This window comes from Gekko japonicus, unplaced genomic scaffold (assembly GCF_001447785.1).
Source record: "Gekko japonicus isolate JY-2015 unplaced genomic scaffold, Gekko_japonicus_V1.1 scaffold710, whole genome shotgun sequence".
Taxonomy (NCBI): domain Eukaryota; kingdom Metazoa; phylum Chordata; class Lepidosauria; order Squamata; family Gekkonidae; genus Gekko; species Gekko japonicus.
The window spans coordinates 452713-471293 of record NW_015167559.1 but is presented as its reverse complement, the minus strand read 5'-3'; the positions used below and the strand labels follow the sequence as shown (position 1 = coordinate 471293).

The 18581-nt window shown below is 45.2% G+C and overlaps 1 protein-coding gene across 1 annotated transcript in view; it reads right to left on the bottom strand.

The window, feature by feature from the left end:
• XDH (xanthine dehydrogenase) overlaps nt 1-18581 on the bottom strand; it is a 91774-nt gene that overhangs the window by 43464 nt on the left and 29729 nt on the right. The window contains exons 10-16 of the mRNA XM_015413747.1: nt 17470-17611; nt 14019-14111; nt 10068-10219; nt 8130-8223; nt 5444-5553; nt 794-978; nt 167-341 (exon numbers count right to left, since the gene is read on the bottom strand). Of these exons, the coding sequence (XP_015269233.1) occupies nt 167-341; nt 794-978; nt 5444-5553; nt 8130-8223; nt 10068-10219; nt 14019-14111; nt 17470-17611 (951 nt within the window). The remainder of the gene's footprint in view (nt 1-166; nt 342-793; nt 979-5443; nt 5554-8129; nt 8224-10067; nt 10220-14018; nt 14112-17469; nt 17612-18581) is intronic.

Genomic DNA, 18581 nt, shown 5'->3' with positions numbered 1-18581 from the left:
AAAGCTGTGGTTCTCTGGGACCCTATACATGGCCAAACCACCTACAACAAATACTCCTAACTCCAACTTCTAAAGATCTCTAGAATTCACTGGAAATAATATTTGTCTCTGCACATCATGGACTTGGGAGGAACCTTCACCACAGAAAGATAATGGAAGCACTCACATTACCATTGAGTTCTATACTTAATTTCTGAAGCACAGTGAGATAGAACTTAAAGAAGAAGCTGAGCGTGAGAGTTCGCCGGAAGTCCACCATACCACCTGGAGCTGAAGGAGACAGATTCATCTCATTGGCCAGCTTGCAGCAGGCATCCTGCAAAAGCTTTTCTTTCCACTCCCTGCCAATCAATGAACAATCTGTTAACATAAAAACTCCTCCACCACTGAAGCATTTCTCTTTCCCCATAGTCCATGGGATACATGTCCTCAGGAGTGGGAAGAAGCGAAACCAAATTCAGGGGCCCCTGGCCAGGCTGGGGGCCCATGAAGCTGGGCAAGTCATGAGGTTTTTATACAATGTTTGGGTTGGATCTCAGCAGCAGGAAGGGGATTCAAGGGGAGTTGTTGTCCGAGCATAACTTTGGTGGCTCTTGACTGCCTTCCCATGCATCTTCATTGCAACAGGGGTTGTAGCAAGACCAGTGTAGCCAACTCAGGCAGCTATGTTGGCAGAAAGTGTCTCTAATGGACTCTTTTATGCAACATCATTTTTGTTTTCTCATGAGCTCCCACTTTAGTACTATAATGTGAAAGGAGCTTATTCTGCAGCACAAGGGCCTGTCTCTCCTACCTGCCAATGATCTCTTGACAGGATTTAGTAGCCAGCACAGTTGTTGGAGCCATCCCTCCATAGCTCAGCTTAATCTCTTGTACTCGGCTGGTTCCCTCTTGGAACAAGACTCTCATTCCACAGGTCACTATAGCAATATCATCCTCTCGCCGAGAAGCCTGCTTGAATGCTGAGAAATATTCCCCCTAGGGCAAGAAGAAGTTTGTCTTGGGTTCCTCATTTGGATTATAGTGGGATCATTACAATAAGCACATCCAATTAGTCTATTTCAATGGGAAAGTGAGTAGGACTAAAATAGCAGACTCGCTTTTCATTCTACACTATCAAGATATGAAAGCAAAATTAAATGTGTGCAGGGATGGACTGGGATGGAACACTGGGGTCCTTTTTCCTCCTATAGATCTAATTGAAGCTTTGAAGGGGTGATTTAAATAACTAAAGAAGCATGGTAAGAGAGGGTTAAATCTTCCTGTTAATCCGGGGTGATAAACACCCCCTCCCGCAGCAACCTTCCTTATTCTCCAAAGTAGTCAAGTTGGGCTGCTAATTAGCTTTTTAAAAGCCTTATCATACATCTATACTTATGTATAGGTTGAGTCTCAGAAGCTGCTTTAAAACATCAGCACTTTTTTTTTGCTGTCAAGTCCCAAATGACTTATGGCAACCCTGTAGTGATTTAAATAACTAAAGAAGCATGGTAAGAGAGGGTTAAATCTTCCTGTTAATCCGGGGTGATAAACACCCCCTCCCTCAGCAACCTTCCTTATTCTCCAAAGTAGTCAAGGTGGGCTGCTAATTCGTTTTTTAAAAGCCTAATCATACATCTCTCTCCCTTCATGTATAGGTTGGCTCTCAGAAGCGGCTTTAAAACATCAGCACTTTTTTTTTTTGCTGTCACGTCCCAAATGACTTATGGCAACCCTGTAGGGCAGGGGCGTCAAACATAAGGCCCAGGGGCCAGAACAGGCCCATCCAGGGCTCTTACCCGGCCTGCGAGCAACTGGTATGTATGGAAATGTGAGGTAATCCCCCTTTTATGGTATCTCCCTTGGGAAAAAACCCTAGTCTTGCATGTGATTAAATACATTTATTGGGGCTTTTGTGGGTTCCCCAGTAAATCAATTGCTTTCACTGCTAGGAATCAATTGCTTTTGTTTGTATTTTTGAGTTAAAAATAATATTGTTAGTTGGGCTTGCCTGTGTCCTTTATAAAGTTTATATCTCCAGTACCTGGCATTACATTTTATGGCACACATGGCCCAGCCCAACAAAGTGATATTTATGTCAGAACCAGCCCTCGTAACAAATGAGTTTGATAGCTCTGCTGTAGGGTTTTCAAGCCAAGAGGCATTCAGAGGTGATTTGCCATTGCCTGCCTCTACGTAGCGACCCTGGTATTCCATGGTGGTTTTCCAAATTCTTGACAGAACTAACTCTGCCTAGTGTCCAAGATCTGACAAAATCGGGCTATCCTGACAGTGCCAGCCCGTCATAGAGAATTTTTAGGCAGCGGCCTAGAGCAGCCCCTTAAGAGGGGGTGCCACACGGCCACTGGCCTGCCGTCCCTCCCCTCCCTCACCTAAACAGGGTAGGCTGAGTCGATGCTGCTGCGACCCCGCACAGTGGAGATCAGCTTCCAGGCACGCTCCTCCAGGGACTCCACACTGTTTCAGCCTCCAGCGGGCCCCCTGCCGGGCTCCGCCCTCCTTCCCATGTGGCTTTGCCCCACCCTGCACTCCGGCGCCAGCCTTGGGCAGCAGAGCCTCCCTGCTGCTGCCCTCACTCACTTGCTGGCTGCCGTGTGCCTGCCCGCTGAGGCCATGCTGTGTTTAAATAGTCAATATCCTGCTAACTGGCAATAGTAAGAGCCTGGAGGACATTATTCCATGTTTGGGATACAGGGTTCTCCTGAGGATTGCACAATTTATTGGTAGCACGGCAGATGCCATCATACTCCTCAGTGTGAAAAGCAGCAACTATCAGATAATGGGTTGAGTGCCAAGGCATTCATTGCATTTGACAGGTCTACACCTAAGATTATTTAGGTTTGCACCTAAAATGTAACATGATAATAAAACAAACAAACATGTATCTTCGTTATCAAAAGCTAGGATGGGCTTGCTGCTACCTGTCAAATTTATAAGAACATAAGAAGAGCCCTGCTGAATCAGACCAGTGGTCCATCTAGTCCAGCATCCTGTCTCACACAGTGGCCACCACTTCTTCTGGACAGCCAGCCACAGGACATGGAGGCTCAGACCTTCCCCTGATGTTACCTCCTGGCTCTGGGATTCACAGGTTTCCACTCAGTCACCATGGCTAGTAGCCTCTGATAGACCTACCCTATATGAATCTGTCTAATCCCCTTTGAAAGCTGTTTATTCCTGTGGCCATCACTACATCTTCTGGCAATGAATTCCACATTTTAATCACTCTCTGTGTAAAGAAATATTTCCTTTTGTTCATCCTGAATCTACTGCCCATCAGCTTCATTGGATGCCCTCGAGTTCTGGTATTTGGGGTGTGGGAGGAAAAAAATATATTTTTCAATTTATACTTGTGCACAAACCTGGGCTTGTTACAAGTAAGGCGTGGAAAGACCCTCTCAAGAACATCCTTTCCAATTATCTGTGTTGGTTAGATAACAGTCTCTTGTTACCCAAGTACCTTTCCCTTGTGATTCCCTCTATGGACAAAGATCAACTGACAAGGATCCAGTTTTTAAACAAATCATGTCTCCCTTTATATATCCTTTCTCAACATATTTTTCTTAGTGTCTGACAAGCTCTTGTAACTATCCAGCACCGTAGTTTTAGAAGAGTCCATTAAATAAAATATGAAAATGACAGGCAGCTGAGAGCTACTTTGGGTAGACTTTCACCCAAAAAGGAGAGAAATCAGCCTTCTAGAGCCCCTGAAAGCTTAAAGAATTCTGGAGGGGAGACTGGGGGGGGGTGAGGTATATGATATTTCTATAATGTTTCTGGTGGGCCTCCAGCGTGTTTTTAATCATAACCACAATGCTGCTTTCATGAATGTGAGGCTGGAAGCACTTGACATGGAAAGGACCCCGCATTCTGTTGCCCGTCTGTCATTCTGTTTTCACTCCTTACATAAACCCTGGCATAATTCAGCTAAACTATGGGTGTTTTGCTGTATCATTTCAACACTTCATCTCATGTTGCTTTCTCGTTTTGCTTGTTTGTGTTGCTTTGCCCTACAGGCCACAGGGATTCCTCTCCCCCACAGTGTTTAGGATGCAAGACAAGGTCTACGTGTGTAAGGAAGGTTGAAAAGTGAGCAGGTGGAAGCTGCTTTCGCGGGGAAGGGGTTGTGCAGCTTTTGTGACTGAACAGCTAACACACTTCTTAGCACTTTATGCTCACTTTGCCATGTTGAAAACAGCAGCAAGAAGCGGCAAAGTTGTGCACAAGTTTTAACGTCAGTCTTAGAACTCCCAGGACTCAGTGTCGTTTTCTATATGCACAGCAGAGGGTGCTACGATGGTGTGATGAGCTGCATTTCTAATGAGCAGGATACATAGATTGGCATACGGAACTAGGAAGGAAGGAATTATCCCATTGTAAAAATTAAAGTAAGAGTTTTGCACGAAGCACTATTTTTTAACTGAGGCTCAGAAGGCAAAGCAGATTAGAGGTTCTCTTTTGAGGATGCTGTAAGGCTGAGAAAAGATAGAAATCTATTTATAACATCATAGTCAACAATTTCATGTAGGGTTGCCAGCAAGCTAGCAACTGACAAGAAACTGGGGGACAGGAACCTGGAGGGCACTGTAGGGCAATGGTATTGCATCACTGGAAGTGGCATCACACTGCTCTAGGAATTCCTGGGAACTCTGTAGTAAAACCATAGTTGCCAGCAATTTCAAGAGTAGAATGATGGCACTTCCAGGTTTCCCCCAGAAATGACATAATGTCATCATGCCAATGGCATTTTTTCCCCCATTGGCCACTGGAGCACCAGCAGGCAATGTAAACTGGGGTTGGGACATCTCCCCCCCGCCGCCCGCGCAGTGAGTCAATGGCAAGCCTAATCTCTCCCCCCTATTGGCCACTGGAGCACCAGCACGCAATGTAAACTGGGGTTGGGACATCTCCTCCCGCCCCGCCCCCCCGCAGTGAGTCAATGGCAAGCCTAATCTCATGTTGGAAGAAATTCCTCAGGATCCTTTCTCCAGTTTCACCAATGCAAGTGGCTCTTCCATTGGAAGAAGAGCCACTTGAGTTGGATGAAGGCTCCTTAGGCTGAAGGAATGCTTCTAACTTTGCTTCGTAGAGTGGGAGGATATAGGCCAGTGCCACTCTGTAGGACACCGAGGCTCCAGGCTGCATTATGCTATGGGACCCACCAGCTCTTAGGATGGCTTCTGAACGGGCATTGCTCAGTGCTGTTCAGCATATCCTGGCAGCCAAAGATCTAACAACTTGACTTTTCTTAAATGGAAACTAAGATTTTCAATAAATACATTCTGTACCTAAATACCACATTCTCTGCATTTCTTGCATACCCATAAAATATCCTGACAGGCTTTCAAGAACAGGTGTATTTTTGCTGTTTGCCTTCTCAATAAAGCACTGCCGGTTTCTACTCAGCCTCGTAAAACAATTCATATTCCACCCATCACCTCACCTTCCTGCTGCAGGGTATCCCGACTGAGAGCAGTGTTTCCTCAGGCTTTAGTATAGTCTTTCTGTAGCCAGTAAAGAATGTTTCATCCATCCTGACAGTCCTCCTGCCCTCTGTACAGAAAGAAGAAAGGGCACACAATGGATGGAATGAATCAGTTTATCATCTCCCTTTCATACAAGCAATTATCATTCTCAGAAGCACAACTGGCATTTTGTCTGCACAAGGAGAGGCCATAAACAATCTATACTTCTGGGAAAACACAGTCTAGCAATTACATCTATACCAGTGATGGAGAACCCTTTAGAGACCGAGTGCCCAAACTGCAACTCAAAACCCACTTATTTATCGCAAAGTGCCAGCACGGCAATTTAACCTGAATACTGAGGTTTTACTTTAGAAAAAACAACTCATACGTTAACTTAAGATGATCCAAACAAAGTAAGGAAAGCAATCCCAAATGCTTTCATTTACTTAACATTATTTGGCAGAGAATTCGACACTTTAATGATGGTCTGGGCCTGGCTGGGGCAATGGCACGCGTGCCCACAGAGAGGGCTCTGAGTGCCACCTCTGGCACCCGTGCCATAGGCTCGCCACCACTGATCTGTACTATAAGTAAAACAAGATGGAATGAAGTCTCCTAAAGCTTTTTTCTTTAAATCCTGGGTGGTATCATATATTATTTGGGATCCATAAGTTGGCTGCAATGGTTCCCTTCTGCAAAGCGAGACATTTTCCACTGGGAGGAAGGCGTCCTCTCTTTGCAGCGCTGCAGTCCCCTGACATTTTAGCCTTGCAAAGTTGACCTCTAAATGGAACAGGCAGTAGAGGGTGACATTACTGTGCAAAACTGACAGGGTGGCTCTCTGGAGGCCCTTTGTGAAGGAGCCAGACAGATTCAGCAACCAAGAGACAAAAGTTGGTGTCAAGCAGGGAGTCCAAATGAGAAGGATGAGGAAAGGACAGGCGACGCTGGGGAGTAAGAAAGGAGACAAGGCAGGGCTAGAGAGCAGAGCAAACAAACGTTGAGGGAATGAACAGGAAATAGAACCCCACACAGGTTCTTCTCAGCTGCATAGGCCAGCAACAATGAAAGACTATACAGAGTCAGAGCTGAAAAGGAACCAGTCATGCAGAAGGCAATAGAACAAGGCAAAATGCTATGTTGGTCCTTGAGCCCTAGAGGTCTACACATGGCAAGTGAAAGGCCGCAGCCCCGAAGGATCCAGGTTCAAATCATCCTGCTGCTGCATGGCATTTAGAGATGAAACGAATATTCACACATATTCAGAATTGACTGCTTTATCTGATTCAGCCATTCAAGTCTTAGGATGAGGAATCTCAAAGCAAAATTCAAGTTTGCACTGTTGAACATGAAGTTTTAAACTTTGAATTTAAAATTCAAATGCTCTCATTGTGTTGGCATTTCAGTTTGTTGGCATATTTTAGTTTTGGCAAGCTTCAAAACAGAAATCTCATAAACCATCAACTGTTAAGTATTAATTACCACTGCATGTTATCTCTCAAATATTGCCAAATGGATGAAAAGATTCACACCCCCTTGCCAGAATCTGTGCTGCCAAAACAAACAGCCTTGTTCCCCAAGATACTTATTAATTTTAAAGAAATCATTGGAGAACTTCTGCAATACATTGGGAGTCTACGGCAGGCATACAAGTGTTCGCTAAAGACATAAAGTTTGATAATCACCATGGTATATTATTATGAATCATTTATCAACACTGTCAAACACTAAATGCCACTGCATGTCAGCTATCAATTCCTGCAGAATATTACACTATTCATTTAGTACATCCTTATTCTGGCCTTTCTCCAAGGAGCTCAGGAAATGGTTCTTCTGCCCTTATTCTCACAACAATCCTGTGAGATAGGTCAGGCTGTCAGAGAATGCATTTCAGGGCAGGCAGAGATTTTAACCTGGATTTCTCCAACCTAAGTCTGACCCTGTAACCACTATGCCATAATACCTTTTATTGTCAGATACCAAATACTGAAATCAAATAGCATTCAGCATCAAACAAAAAAAGAAAATATCCTAAGAACATTCAGGCATGCTCATCCTAGGTGGGATCCTGTCAGCTTGTTCACTCAAACTTATCTAATTTCCTACGTTACTTGGCCCATTTGCACACACCTTTTTTATCTACATCAGTCCCATGATCCCCAACATAGACCTTTTGGTGGTCAGTGGGGGACCCTCCCTTGTTCTCCAATGGAAAAGCTGGTTGGATCCAACCCATTATATGGACAATGTTTTCCATCAAAATTTGCAAAGGAGAATTCTGAATGGAATTTTTGGAAGCAAATCCTTTTCAGTCCAAGGACTCTAAAATGTGGAGATTAGAGGGCTCTACTTAGCAAAACCAACAGCAGCATTATTTACTAAAGGTGCTAGAAACAACAAAGGTTGTGATTCTCTCTCATATTCATCCTAGCAGCTCTTGTTGCTACCATCTGATGAAGTAAGCTTTGACACACAAAAGCTTATACCCTGGGAAATTTTGTCAGCCTTTAAGGTGCTACTGGACTTAGATTTTGCTCTGCAGACTAGAATGGCTACCCACTTGAAACTGCTGCTACCATCATAGGCTTTGCACCTTGAGTAAGGAAGCCAAGGAAATTACTGATGATGACATACCATGTGCCAAAGTTTAGAGTGGCTTACCATTTGACACCAAAGTCAGCCTGCTCCCACTTGCCATAAATACAGGATTTAGGTCAGATATTGGACTTGCAGTCATTATATTTCCCCCAAGAGCCTAAGGGCAAAGACACAACATGCACAAATTATACATCCAGTTCAAAAGATATCACTGCAATATTTATTTAAGGCTGTTACAAAATTATTAGGTACCACAAGATTCTGATTTAGCATCACATATAATTAAAATGTTCAAAGTTTTCAGATATTAACTGGAATGGACCCTGCCACATCAAACTACTCCACTGGGCAAAGTCCGAAGCCCTCCTCCAACTTAAGGGAAACTTTGGCCAATGGAAGAGCCACTCAAGATGTTGGAGGGTTCCTTGGCTGGAGGACGGTTCTTTAGAGGACAGTTCAATCTGTATTAATTTGCAATCATCTGTTCATATATACATGATTTGCTATTATTCAAAATTCATACATTAACAAATGGTGGTGTGGACTGTGCTGTCAATCACATTCAGATTTTCCTGGTTCAGCTGATACAGCAGTCGTTTTTCCTTGCCCCTGTCCCCATGGTGGCCATTTCCATCCTTTCCACTGGGGGGCTATTTTGGGCTCTACTTTAATCAGCAGTTCAATACTGTTATATCGTTATATGGATTCTCAGCTTTCGCTTTTTAAAAGTAAGTCTCTTTCCCCTTTCGTTGCAGAGAGACGACCTTTTCTTTACCTCTCAGAGAACATGATACACAGAGAACATGATACTCAACTGCTGACTTTAAAGAAAACATAAAGGCCAGGTGGTACAACAGGGGGAATGAACTCTGCTCAGGCTCAGAACTCTGCTGGGGCAAAAAAAAATGTATCGGGAGACATGCCATGCCGACAACCCCTTGCCACTGTTCTATATTGGCAGCCCCAGCAGCAATAGAGGAACTACAGAAGTCTGTCTCCATGTGGAAAACCTCTCATCAACGGTTTTCTCCCTGATCTTCTAAATAGCCAACAGGGGCTAGGCTTGTTCCCAGCCCCGACAGCTCTTCCCCACTCTGCCCCCTCTTACTGTGGGAGAAAATGGGGGTGGGGTTGAGAGACTTCACTTCCATTTGGTGCATCTTAACACACTAGGAATATCCCCCATTTCTACAGTGTTTAGCACAGAGCTTGAGGAAATTTCTAGAACATTGAAATGACATCTCTTCTGGGTCTTCTCCTTGAAATGACATCACTGTGTCACGCAATGCTTCCCCCCTCCCTGTGCCCCTTCCCAAAATGCTCCTGGATTGCCAGGTGTAGGTCTGGCAACACTAGCAGGGGTTACATAGCTTTTTAAAAACTGCAGAAGATCTAATCACATAACCTCAACATACAGACTTGGATCCACCAAAAACGTCTGTTGACAGAAAGGATTTCTAAGAGCAGAAAGTTACTTTCTAAGCTTCCCTATCCTGCTGTAGCCCACAATGTCCCTCCAGATGCTGATCCCAGGGGCAGCAGACCTCCCAGAATTGCAGGAGGAGGCGTATGTAGCAGGAGAGTGAAACTGGCAAAAATTGCTGCTTTCATCTGCAGAAATTATTCACTGGCAGCCAGCAGAAGACATGGGGAGCAACCATTGGTGACAACGTGACAACATTTCCAGGAAAAACTCAGAAGTGATTGCATGCCTCTCTACAAATTGCCAGAAAGTCTATGGTAAAACCGGGTTTTCCCAGAAGTGACATCAGTACTCTCTAGAGCTATAGCAGATGTGGCAGGAAAATATGTTATGTATATGCAGCAAGGCACTTCACTCTGGGCTGAGGCATAACCCAGGTCCTCAGTATGGAATCAATTAATCCTGCTAAGTCCCAGATAAGAAGATCTGCTTGTTCAGTTTGAATCCTCTATGATTTCCTTTTCCCACTTCTCTCTTCTCCCTTCAGTCTTTAGTGAAAACTACTTGGAAGCACTTACAGCAACATTTCGGATTTGAGGGCCTGCAAACCATCTCAGTTGCTCTAGGACTGCCTGGAACACCTCTGTTTTATAAGGAGGAAGATGGGCCACAGCCTTCCGTAGAACCTCTTCCACATGGCTCAGAGTGCAGGAGGCGCCAAAGCTGATTCCTGAAAAACCAAATACCAGATGGATTGGACCAATAATTGTATTGTGTGAAACAAACACTACCATTCAAGTTGAAGGCATTGTGAGATTTTTTTAATCCCGGCGACTCAATTTTAGAAGAGTCAGGTTTTTATTTATTTCTAGGTGGGGGAGGTCCCCTAATTCTGGGGCATCAGGAATCATAGTTAGCAAAGATAGTAAATTTGTCAATATGCCAGAATTTCACCTCTTGGCCAGCTGCCAGATTGAGAAACTCCAAAGCTGTGCCATTTTTGCTTTTGTCATGCACAAGCAGGTATAGCGCATATACATGTGCACTAAGACATCACTGCAATGGATTGGCTGCCTTTGTGATGCATGGCTGTCTATCAGTTCAGACACATATGCATCATGCACTATGGCATGGAAATCTGCCTCATATAAGAACCACATGGAGGTGGCTTGTACTGTTTGCAGAACGCACCCATCAAGGTAGCATATGTGAGTATCTTAAGTGTAGTATGTCTAGAAAGACAAGAGAGCATCCCATTCATAAAAGACTGCACAAGCTCAGGTTCACATTGGTTTTAGGGCTAGTTATTAAAAATATGTAAGAACATAATAAGAGCCCTGCTGGATCAGACCAATTGTCCATCTAGCATCCAGTCTCACACAGTGGCCAACTAGATCCTCTAGAGGTCGAACAACAGGGTGTAGAGGCTGAGGCCTTCCCCTGCTGTTGCCTTCTGGCACTGGTTTTCAGAGATTTACTGCCTTTAAATGTGGAGGTTCCCTTTAGTCACCATGGCTTGTAGCCACTGATAGACCCATCTTCCATGGTTCTGTCCAATCCCAGATTGAGAAAGGCCCAGGCCACATGCTAGCATCACACAGGAAGTAATGTCATCACACCAGTGATTTCCAGCCAACACTCTGGTTTCTGGGCAAAACTCTACTGGTAAAACCTGCTTCTACCATAGAGTTTTTGCCCAATACCAGAGCATCACCCAGAAGTCACTGGGGTGATAACATCACTCCCTGTGCACTGCTGGTGACATGGCCTGGGCCTTCCTCTTTCTACTGGTAAGTCACCCTGCTGGCCAGCTGATCAGCAGTTTGGGGGCAGGGCCTAGTGACAGGGGGGGTCTGGCAACACTATATCCTGTTTTTGGTTCCCAAGTGCTTGATACCCTCCCTGTTTTCGTTATTCAGTGTTCAAGGGACTCCTGATGGCCCCAGTCAGCTTCATGAATCACAAACATTGTAGGCTTCTGTGGTATTTATGCCCTGAAGGGGCCATACGCAAAAGCAGCAGAGAACAAAGTCTCATCTGGAATTAGCGGCTGAGGCCCTGAGGCTGCTGGCCCCCTGCTGGCCAGCTGATCAGCAGTTTGGGGGCAGGGCCTGGTGACAGGGGGGTCTGGCAACACTATATCCTGTTGTTGGTTCCCAAGTGCTTGATACCCTCCCTGTTTTCGCTATTCAGTGTTCAAGAGACTCCTGATGGCCCCAGTCAGCTTCATGAATCACAGACATTGTAGGTTTCTGTGGTATTTATGCCCTGAGGGGGCCATACGCAAAAGCAGCAGAGAACAAAGTCTTATCTGGAATTAGCAGCTGAGGCCCTGAGGCTCTTCCCTCACTGTCCTATAGCAGCAAGGAGAGGACTCACCTCAACATCAGCTGACATTTGTCTGGGGTAGAATGGTCTGGCTCTGGTGCAGCTGTCATAGAATCATAGAATGTTAGAGTTGGAAGGGACCTTGCAGGTCATCTAGTCCAACCCCCTGCACTCTGCAGGAGCATAACCGAAAGATAGCCCTACAACATACCTGAAAGTTGGTCGCCCAGCCTCCGCTTGAAAACTTCCAGTGAAGGAGCATCCACCACCTCCCGAGGCAGTCTGTTCCACTGCTCAACCACTCTTACAGTTCGGAAGTTTTTCCTGATATTTAGCCGGTAACGACTCCCTTGTAATTTCCACCCATTAGATCTAGTCTTGCAATCCGGAGCAAAAGAGAATAGATCTGCTCCGTCTTCTACATGACAGCCCTTCAAATACTTGAAGACTGCAATCATGTCCCCTCTAAGCCTTCTCTTTCCCAGGCTACACAAACCCAACTCTTTCAGCCTTTCCTCATAAGACTTGGATTCCAACCCTCTCACCATCCTGGTTGCCCTCTTCTGGACACACTCGAGCTTGTCAACATCCTTCCTAAAATGTGGTGCCCAAAACTGGACACAGTACTCCAGGTGGGGCCTGACCATAGCAGAATAGAGCAGAACTACCACCTCCCGTGATCTGGACACAATGCTTCTGTTAATGCATCTTAAGATTGCATTAGCTTTCTTCACAGCCACATCGCACTGCAGGCTCATGTTTAGCTTGTGATCAACCAGAACACCTAGATCCCTTTCACATGTGCTGCTGTCTGTGCCTTTGACTTTTTGTACCTAAGGACTTTGCACTTTTCTCTATTGAAATTCATTTTGTCTCAGCCCACTGTTCCAGCCTATCTAGATCATTTTGAATCCTGACTCTGTCTTCTTCAGAATTGGCAATTCCACCCAGCTTCGTGTCATCTGCAAATTTGATAAGCATCCCCTCTATGTCTTCCTCCAGGTAATTTATAAAAACATTGAACAACACCGGGCCTAGGACCGAGCCCTGTGGCACTCCACTCGAGACTTCCCTCCACGTAGACGCAGAGCCATTTACGAGCACTTGTTGGGTACGATTTTTCAACCAACCATGAATCCATCCAATGGTTGCACCATCCAGCCCACACTTCACCATCTTATCCTCAAGGATATCATGAGAAACTTTGTCAAATGCTTTACTGAAATCTAGATACACTATATCCACAGCATTGCCAGAGTCAACCATTTTGGTAACTCTGTCAAAAAAGGAGATAAGGTTGGTCTGGCATGACTTATTCTTGATAAACCCATGCTGGCTACTACCAATTAACTCATTCCGTTCAAGGTTTCTCACAGACAGAGCGTTTCATAATCTGCTCTAGAATTTTCCCAGGTATTGATGTCAAACTGACAGGCCTGTAATTTCCCGGGTCCGTCTCCAGTCTTCCGGCACAACCCCAGTACTCCAGGACATCTCAAAGATTAGAGCCAGAGGTTGCCAACCCCAGGTTGGGAAATTCCTGAAGATTTTGAGGGCTCTGGGTAGCCTGAGGTTTGTGGAGGGGAGGGACCTTACTTGGATATAATGCCATAGAGTCCACCCTCCAAAGCAGCCATTCTCCAGGGGGACTGATTTCTGTAGTTTGGAAATCAGTTGTAATTCCAGGAGATCTCCAGGCCCCACCTGGAGACTGGTATCAGATACAGTCAGCATGGGCATCCCTTCAGCCATCTGGCTGCCCTGTGAACAGGGAAGGCTTTAAGTGCCGCTTTGGTCTGCCCTGGGATGTCATCATCAGTGTTATCATGTGACTTATAATGTGGTCATGTGTGTACTTCTGACAGAACCAGCCATCGTGTGGTATGTGCAAAATGGCTCCCATCTCCAGCTCTATGGTTTACAAAATTTTGTACAACAAACACAACAACATGGGATGAAAAGTTCTATGTAATGCATAGCAAAGAAGTTTTAGTTACTTCTTACTAAACTTACATAACTTCTATTACAAATTTTATTTTAAACTGCTCAAATAGATAGCAATCAAAATATTTTGGCTGCGGGCAAAACAGACACAAAGGTATCAGCCTATCTTATCAGTATCTTTGTAATCCTTCGCAATGCTTGCAAATTCCTAGAACGTCTTCCCAGTCCCTTCAGGCAATAAACATGTTGTTACTTACCGTTCTCTGAGTGCTGAATACAGTTCATTTCTGGAATCCAAGTTGGTGCTATTATCACTGAGTACAGCATGTTCTTTAACCTCATTTCAATACCTTAAGAAAACAAAATCTAGTGATGTCAATATACACATGGCAGGCAGTCAGGATTAGCAGGTTTCCCAATCAAAACACAAGACTATTTATGCAATAGTCCCATTTCCCCTGAAGTGATGACATGTGGCTCTCTCTGAAATTGACCAGTGATGGAATTGGCTGGTAATGAAATTTTACGTCAAAAACGAATGGGATTTTCCCTCACATTCAGCAATCTCAACAGGTATAATTTCCTCAATACATTATGACACTTTAGTTTCTAGTCGGTATTACTACATTACAAGTGGGGACCCACAAGAAAATTGCAGGAGTGGCTATCCCATTCCCCTCATCTCTGCTTCTTCCCCTCCCCCCTACTTCTCTCATGCTATTTCTCCTTCCTGCCACCCCTTTTCTTACTCTCACTCTCTCTCCCCCCTCCATGCCTTTCACTTATTTTCTGCCCCCACCCCATCACTTTTTCTGCCCCTGTCACTCTCTCGGCCTCCCATCTACTTCCTCCCCCTCACAGCAGCAGTGGCAGCAGCCGCTTTCCAGGAATCATTGCCCAAATACAGAGGTCAGTTCCTCTTAGGGCTGCCAGCTCCATGTTGAGAAATTCCTGGAGAATTGGGGGTGGAGTCTTGGGAAGGTGAGGTTTGAGCTTGGAAGTGACCTCAGCAGAGTATAATACCATGAACTCCATCCTTCAAAGCAGCCATTTTCTCCGCGGGAACTGATCTCTGTCGTCTGGAGATCAGTTGTAATTCCAGATCTCCAGCCCTCACCTGGAGGTTGGCAACACTAGTTCCCCCAGATGACATTACTGCTTTGGAGGGTGGAGTCAATGGCATTCTAGCTGTCTGAAGTCCCTCCCTGCCTTAATCCCCACCATCCCCAGGCTCCACCCCTCAAATATCCAGGAATTTCCCAACCTGGAGTTTATTTATTTATTTACCTTCAATTTGTATCCCACCTTGCCGGTACAAACTGGCTCAAGGCGGCTTACACAAGTTAAAATACAATAAAACCAACAAATACAAGTACATTTGGCATTCCTATCTCCTTCCCAACAAACAGCCAGCCTACCATTATCTGCCCCTCTGTGGTCCTGGTCACACGGAGGATTTGCCCCGCAAAAGGGATGGATTGAGGGCACATAAAATGGGTGCGGTCATACCACAACATCTGGGAAGCGTAGCCCACCCATCTCCAACCCGTACCGTCGGCCCAAAGAAGCGGATTTAAAAGGCACTGGGGAAAAGGTAGTAGCTTCCAGTAAATGCACGGCACGGGCAGGCGTCTGATCGGAGACACGCCGGTAGCCCGTGGCATCCAGCAGCCGTCCACGACCTGCGCATGCGCAGTAACGCAGTACTGCCGTGTTGCCTCGCTGGGACTATGCTGTTGCCTCCCTGGTGTGATCAGCTGCCGACGGCCTGAGGACAGAGCTGTGGGGGACCGTAAGATCACGCCCTCGTGCTTCTTTTAGCTCCGCCTCTAAAATGCCTCCCTTCCAGTGTGGATTTTCCCGCTCGTGTGACCGGGGCCTGTGTTCAGCTTTCCATCTCCTTTCCCCCTGCAGCTTTTACTGAGGAAAACAATGGTCTTTCTCCGCAGTGCGGACTAAAGCAGTTTACATTATTCTCTCCTCCTTTTTATCCACACAACAACCCTATGGAGTAGGTTAGGCTGAAAGTATGTGACTGGCCCAAAAATTGTCCAGTGAGCTTCCACAGCAAGATGGGGATCTCAACCTGGGTCTCACAAACTGAACTCTGAAGCTCTGACCATTATACTACACTGACTAGGGTGGTTGCTGCTGAAGGCTGCAGTCACACACGCTACATAATCCACTTTCAATCCACTTTCAGTGCACTTTCCAACTGGATTTTTACTGTGTGAACTGGCAAAATCCAGTTGGAAAGTGGATTATTTAGTGCATATGACCGCAGCCAAACACTAGCAAGCCTAGTTGAATCATGCAAGTCAGGTGGTATCAAGTCACCCAGAGGATGCTGCTAGGCCTAGGTTTGCCAGCCTGCAGGTGAGACCTGGAGACCCCCCAGAATTACAACTGAACTCCAGACAACAGAGATCTGCCCCCCTGGAGAAAATGGGTGGACTCTGTGGCATTATATACAGCTGAGGCCTCCCCAAACTCTGCACTCCTCAGACGTCACCACAGAATCTCCAGGAATTCTCCAACCTGAAGCAGGCAATCCTAGTCCCAGGCCTAGCTCCAATCCTCCTGCTATTTAGCCATTCATACTGCAGGAGAAATCCTTCCCAATCCCAGATCCAGTTCTGCTTTTGCTTCTGTCTCTGTCTCTCTCTCTCTCTCTCTGTCTCTCTGTGTGTGTCTCTCTCTGTCTCTGTCTCTCTGTCTCTGTCTCTCTCTCTGCAGTGGGGCCTGGAGTAGATCCCTGAAGTGGCCATTTCAAAAGGTATTGAGGGGGCGATTCAACCCTCTCTGAGTTTTTTTTTTAATTAGATTTTTCTGTTGTCCCATGGAGTCTCCTGAGTCTGTAGAAAAACCTGTTTGGGGAGAGTGTGCCCCCTTTCTGCAAAACTAAGTATCCACATGCAGAGGGGACTGTTAAGAATTAGTTATGTTGATAGTAGTGTGTCATCAATAGGGAATAAGCTCTTGAGACGTGAATAAATAAATTGCAGGTGGGAAGGTTTTCAGGAAACCTAATTGATTTGGCTACTACATACCCTTCACTTGCAACAGGCATGGTTTGCATGCATTCAAACTGTGTAGCATCTAAAGCCTTGAAGGAAAATCCAAACCGGTCATGAACTGGAACCAATACCAGAATCAAAAAGTGCACATTATCCATTCACCATGATCCTGGCAGGAGGGAACATCATGTTCTGATTTCTCATGCCATCCTCAGGCACTCAGGCCTGACTTAAATGTGACACTGGCTGTTCTGAATGGGTAGCAAGCAACCCCATTTAAATGAGACAATATTCAGAGTTCAAAAGCCCATGGAAGAGTGTTTTTGCCTCAGCCTTCATCACATTTAAATCAGGCCTTGGATAGCCATGTGAAGAGAACTGTCTGACATCAGATTTATATGCAGCCACATTTTGGTTCATTTCTTGCCACAACACACACCCCACAATCACACACACACACTGCCATTTTACCTCAGAATCCCACTTTTTAAACTCTCCACCATTCTCATCTCCAAGCAGCACAATCATTAGCACAGTCTTAAAAGGCTAGCTGAATGGTTGAAAGATACTAAGTACTTCAACGGACAGGCTTAAAAAGTAGCTGCTTGACCAAACAAGTACTATCTGACAAAGTCAATTTTTTTAAAATTGCGGTTGAAAAGCCAAACAGGAATCCAGTTCTTGCGCTTACCCACTTCAGTATTTCCTACCACGAGCTTGGCAGTGGGATACTCAGCTTTGAGGGTCACCAGTTCCTTGAGTGTTGAAGGCTGAAACCACATCACCCGCTCACCCTTGAAGCACAACTGCTTCTGAGGTTTGTTTTTGTGAATCTGTAAAAACAACAGTGAGTTTAGCTTCACTTGTGAACTACTGCCCTGACCTGGGTAGTCCAGGATAGCCCAGTCTTGTCAGATTTTGGAAGCAAAGCAGGGTTGACTCTAGTTAGTACTTGTATGAGAGACCACCAATGGAGTCCTGGGTTGCCACACAAAGGCAGGCGATGGCAAACCATCTCTGAATGCCCCTTGTCTTGAAAAATGAACCAAAACCCTATGGGGTCACCATAAGTCAGCTGCGACGATGGTACTTTATGCCACCACCAGTGAAATACTGACCCAAAGCAAAGAACCTGGACTGTTTTATTCTTGCTGTGCCAAAACTTGCATTTTTTGTCAAGCCAGTAAGTTATGAAAATGGAAAAAGCCCTCTAAAATAAATTGTACTTAACACCCTATGATCACTCATAAACAAAGAAAACAAAGAAAAAGACAAGGCAGAAAAATAAATTTGCAAAATCATAGTGACATCCCTCCTACACTTGGGGAGGGGGGTCACTCATAACTGACCCCAAAGGGAAATAAAATTTAAACAGTCTCCCCCTCATGTATGCATTCAATATCCTCTCCTGTAATAAAAGGATTGGTTGTTCTTTGGTTTTGATGCACAGGCATACATCAATGGATTTTTTTTTCATTTTACTTTTCACTAAAATAACATTTTTAATCAAATAAAATGAGTAGGGGTTGAAATCAGGGGTCTTTTCCTAGAAAAAGAGCTGCAGGAGCTCATTAACATACGATATGCTAATGAGCTACTAGGCTATTAGCATAATAGCTCATTAACATATTCAACACACCCTGCCATCACCGGAAGTGATGTCAGAAGGGGAAGCAAAGGGGGGGGAGGCATATTCAAAAGCCTCCCCTTCCCCAGCCAGTGGGGGGGAAGCAAAGACTTTAAACTTTAAACCCCTTCTCACTAGGGTTGGGCCGCAAAAAGAGGGAAGAGGGAAGGAAAGAG